Below are 5,126 nucleotides of genomic sequence, written 5' to 3'. Positions count from 1 at the left end.
CTAGAAGCGAAAAGAAGGAAGGCCCAAAGAATCAGTCCGAACAATGCCTTTCAAGAGACGAGGGCCTCTTTGAATGCTATCATAAACTTTCGTCCTCCCTCTTTCTCCTTCACGAGCTAAAAAATCCGCCGCAAAATTTGCTTCCCTGAATTGGTGTTCAACCATATAAGTCATTCCCCTCAATTCCTCACATAACTCATCCCAAAAATCCCAGAGATACCACAACGTGCACTTCCTTGTACGAATCCAATCGACGACAATTTTAGAGTCGCTTTCAATAATAATATTATTCATATGAAGCCGTTTACCAAGCCGAACTCCTTCCACAATGGCCTTTAATTTTGCACTATTATTGGTGCCATGTCCGTAATACGTAGAGAAAGCCCCTTTCACGAGTCCATGACTATCCCTTATGATGCCACCACCTCCTGTATTACCGGGATTGCCTCAACAACTCCCATCACAATTAAGTTTAAACCAACCCTCGGGAGGCCTAGACCATTTAACAATTCTTCCAGGTCTAGAATTTATATTTTGACATTGTAACTGAAAATTTTCAAAAACGGCTCTATCATGTTCTGAGAAATTTCGGGCTGAGCAAAGAGTGTCACCCAGCAATTTAATCCAAACACGAACAGCTCACCAAACCTGATCCACATTTTCAGTCTTCCCCTACATTCTCGCTTTACATCTTCTTTTCCAAAGACACCACGTAATTAAACAAGGAATTAAACCAATCAACGTTCCCTTGATGGAAGACTTCTTTGCATAATTAAACCAATGCAACACTCTGGATTTCCAAGACCAATGATTTGTCGAAGGGATCCCCATTTCTGTGCTAGCAAACACCCAAACCTGAGTCGCAACCTCTCCCCAGGAGAAAATATGGTCTATACTTTCTGTTTGACGCCTCAAACAACAATCACAAGCCGAAGCTAACGATACCCCTTTATGCTGAATACGATCATCCACTGCCAAAGAATTAAACCAGCTCCTCCACATACACATAGATATCCGTGTAGGTAAACAATTATGCCAAAACCACCCATAACCCGGTAATAACTGCCCTTTACTCCGAGACACCTCCCAAGCTGTAGAAGTAGAGAAATTAACATCAGAAGAAGGCATCCATACCATTTTATCCACGCCCCTTTTCCCAACCGGAACATGTAAAATAATATCTGTCACAGTATCAGCATCAACTAATTCCCTTAACAAATCCGTGTTCCAAGAGTTATTAGTCCAACAATCACTAATACGTAATTTCAAATTAGCAATATCATGAGCTCTAGCAGAGAGCAAACCTGAAGATAACCATCTGTCAAACCAAAAAGAAGCGTTACCACCCCTTACCAAAACCTTCACATTATCCACAACTTCTTGTAATACGGAAATAATAGATTTCCAAAAACAGGAATCCGTGGGTCTCCTGTTTTGTGCTAAAACATGAGCATTGCGAGAATACTTGGCTCTAAAAAAGTCAGTCCACAAATTATTGGTAGCAATAAGACGGAAAGCAAATTTCATATGAAGCGACTTTTGCACCTCTTTAAAATCCCGAATACCCAAACCACCTTCCTTTGTAGGCTTGCACACCTTCTTCCAAGACATCCAATGTAATTTTCGTTTATTCGCCGTCTCCCCCCATAAAAAATTAGCAAGAAGAGAATTTATACGGGAAAGAATAGAAAATGGAACATTCATCACTGACATCAGATGGATAGGCATGCTAGACAAAACATGTTTAACAAGAATCAACCTGCCACCTTGTGAGAGGAGTCAGAATTTCCATCCAGCTATTTTCTTTCTCACTTTTTCCACAAGACACTCAAAAATTCTGGTTGTCGATCTACCCGAGTTCAAAGGGGCCCCCAAATACGTGATCGAAAAATTACCTTCCCTGAAACCAGTGATTCTGAGCAAACTACGCTTCCGATTTGATGCAATCTTCTTAGAAGCAAATAACGCTGACTTCTGCTTATTAATTTTCTGCCCTGACCATTTTTCATATAACTCAAGCACATGCATAAGATTTTTAATCGAACATTTCCCTCCATTAACAAAAATAAGGACGTCATCAGCATAGAAAATGTGTGAAACCAAAGGAGCACCAATAGGATGATGATATTTACCAATCCTACCTTCCTCAAAATTTTTCCTCAGCAGTCTAGTTAAGATCTCCTCCATGACAATAAATAAATAAGGGGATAGGGGATCTCCTTGACGTAAACCCCTTGAAGAGTTAAAGAAACCTTTCAAAGTTCCATTCATCAAAATAGAAAACCAAGGAGACTTTATACAATTACCAATCAACCTGCAAAACCTTTCAGAAAAACCAAAGGCCCTGAAAAGCTTTAATAAGAAATCCCAATTCACCCTATCATAAGCCTTAGCCATATCAATTTTCAACATCACATTTCCACCAACAGTTTTTTTATTCAAAGAATGAACCATTTCTTGTGCCAAGGTAATATTTTCAAAGATACTACGTCCTGGAACAAAAGCACCTTGTTCATGCGACACCACTTTATCAATAATGCCTGTCAATCTATTAACAATGATCTTGGAGAAAATCTTATACACCACAGAACAAAGACTTATGGGACGAAACTTATCAAAGCTCGTCGGTTCAGGTACTTTTGGTATCAAAACAATAAAAGAGGAAGAGTAAAACCTGGGTAAAGGAGTACCTCTGAAAAAATCTCTGGCAGCAACGATGACATCCTCCTTCACAATATCCCAACAAACCATATAGAACTCAAACCCAAAGCCATCAGGACCTGGACTACTATTTTTTGGAATAAAGAAAATTGCTTGTTTAACTTCCATCTCAGTCGGCTCCGCACAAAGCATCTCGTTATCGTCTTCTGAGACTTTTTCATCAACTAACTCGCCCAAAGCACAACTCTCAACTTCTGAATTTTCATTTAAGAAGTTCTGAAAGTAACTCTCAGCACCCGAATGAACTACTTCGGCACTCTCCAAAACCCTTCCATCTGAAAGCACCATTCTCTAGATCATGCCCTTTAGATGACGTTGCTTAATAACGGTGTGAAAAAAAGTAGAGTTTTTGTCACCTTCATTCAGCCATTTTTTCTTAGCAAGTTGACCCAGACGAGAGGCTTCCCTCTTCTCCCATAAATCCAGCTCTATTTTAGTTGCTAAAAAATCATCCTCTAGCTCCTCGGAAAAATCAAGTTGAAGCTTCTCCTCTAAAATATCCATTCTCTCCTCAAGAGCTCTAATATTCCCTTCCACTCTTCCAAAAACAGTTTTATCCCAAGCTCTTAAAGCAACCTTCGTACATTTCAAATGGGTCGCAAGCTTCATCATGCCTTGTACCTAATCCGGTCTGTTCCACACTTCCTTCACAAAATTCAAAAAATCAGCATGCAAACACCACATATTCATGAAACGGAAAGGAGATGGACCATATGCACTAAACGGTATCTCTGAAGAAACTACCATCGGGCAATGATCTGAAGATTTACAACTAAGGTAATTCACTTTCACAAACTGAAACTGAGTTAAGAAATTATTATTGATGAGCACTCTGTCTAGCTTCGCCCAACTCCGTGAAGTCCCAGCATGCCCATTACACCAAGACAGCCGTTGTCCCGAACACGTTAACTCAAATAGACCACACCTGTCAATAAAATCATTAAACTCATTCATGGAAGGCAGAGATCGAGGATTACCACCAATTCTCTCAGAATCCGTTCTAATTGTGTTGAAATCACCTATTACGATCCAAGGCTGATCAGTCACCTGCAGCCCCTCAAGTTCTTGCCAAAGAGCCCGTCTCTCCACATAAGAACACTTAGCATAAATAAAAGAAATCAGAGTTTTATGTCCATCGATCACCAACCACCCAGAAATGGATTGATTCAAACACGCTACTGTTTCAAAAATGTTTGGATCATTCCAAAACACCCATAACTTTCCCCCTTGCAATTCATTCGAAATATGATAATGATAATTCAAGTTAAGATAATTCCCCAACTCATTCATACGTTCAGCTTTAATAAAAGGTTCCGCAACTGCAAACAAACTCACCTTAAACTTATTGAGCAACTTTTTTAGACGTCCTCTAGAACTGCCCAGCCCTCTTATATTCCAAAAGAAAATATTGTCACTCATAAATTTAATTTTTGAGCACGAGTATGCACCCGCTGTGACTTTCTTACCGATTTTTCCTCATAAGCATCTGATTTTGAAACTTTTGCAGCAGTGGATTGTCTCTCCCCATCTGTATCATACAGTTTTTCTTTCCCCAACAAAACAGTAATTTCTCCTTCCTCTCGCTCTGAAGAATAGCCTGTCGTAACTTCTCACTGTGGACTTCCATTGCCCGTACGTTCGTTAGTTTCTTTCTCAACCAGCACCACTAGTGGATTCAATCTCTTTCAACAATCATTTGTCTCCTGTCATATTTCTAGAGCAAGCACTGTCCAGGTACCACATGCTAGTGTCCATAGCTTTGAGGGCTGTGTGTGCTACCAGTCATACGGCTTTTTCTTTCACTACCCTGGTCTTGATATTTGTATTCTTTAAATTTTTTGAAGAACATAATTCAAATAGTTTGCACAATTTCTTGCCAAGAGTGTGTATTTGATTGCTCAATTTGTTCACCTTAAATTCTAGGCTCCTATCTTTTCTCACAAACTTATTTCATTTTCCTCTATCTTTTTCTTTTCTATGTCGGAGACAATTTGTTTTAATGTGTCCAGTTATCCCACAAAAATGACAAGTAGGAACAAACATACCTTTGGACATACCTGAAGTAATCATTGTTGACTTGCCTTTGTTACCAGAGTTCTTTGGGATATTTTCAATGTTACTTTCTTTTACAAAGGTAATACCTTTAGATTTAGAGGAAGCGGATGCTTTATGATATGAATATTTGAAAGTATTGTATCCCAAACCTGTACGATCGGTACTATCTCGTTGAACCTTCAGTAGTTCATTTAGTTTTTGAGTGGAAGTTTTTTCTTTGAGTTCCTGGCAAGTTGCCAAATCCTTTTCCAGCACTCAATTATGTTCTCACAGTTTTGTCACTTCCAGTTCTGTCAGCTTCAATGCTTCTACCAAATTATTCTTCTTATTCTCCATGGTGGTTAAGTTTT

General features: G+C 39.2%; 1 protein-coding gene across 1 annotated transcript; it reads right to left on the bottom strand.

Moving 5' to 3' along the window:
* On the bottom strand, window positions 1-3,333 carry LOC122293848. The gene is made up of 4 exons (XM_043102295.1): window positions 3,078-3,333; window positions 1,896-2,996; window positions 735-1,706; window positions 1-428 (listed from the first exon to the last, which is right to left on the bottom strand). Exons 1-4 carry the CDS (start codon window positions 3,331-3,333, stop codon window positions 1-3), a joined length of 2,757 nt encoding a protein of 918 aa, XP_042958229.1.
* Between the last annotated feature and the right edge of the window lie 1,793 nt (window positions 3,334-5,126).

The sequence above is a fragment of the Carya illinoinensis genome, chromosome 14 (genome assembly GCF_018687715.1).
Source record: "Carya illinoinensis cultivar Pawnee chromosome 14, C.illinoinensisPawnee_v1, whole genome shotgun sequence".
Lineage (NCBI taxonomy): Eukaryota > Viridiplantae > Streptophyta > Magnoliopsida > Fagales > Juglandaceae > Carya > Carya illinoinensis.
The sequence above is the reverse complement of the archived record's forward strand: the minus strand, read 5'-3'. Positions and strand labels throughout refer to the sequence as shown.

What these genes read in the sequence shown, in the direction of transcription:
- LOC122293848 (XM_043102295.1), bottom strand. Translation starts at nt 3,333, where the DNA reads ATGATGAAGCTTGCGACCCATTTGAAATGTACGAAGGTTGCTTTAAGA. An exon ending in AATCACTGGTTTCAGGGAAG is followed by an intron (nt 1,707 to 1,895) that starts GTAATTTTTCGA and finishes ATCTGATGTCAG; the next exon opens with TGATGAATGTTCCATTTTCT. An exon ending in CATCAAGGGAACGTTGATTG is followed by an intron (nt 429 to 734) that starts GTTTAATTCCTT and finishes CCGGTAATACAG; the next exon opens with GAGGTGGTGGCATCATAAGG.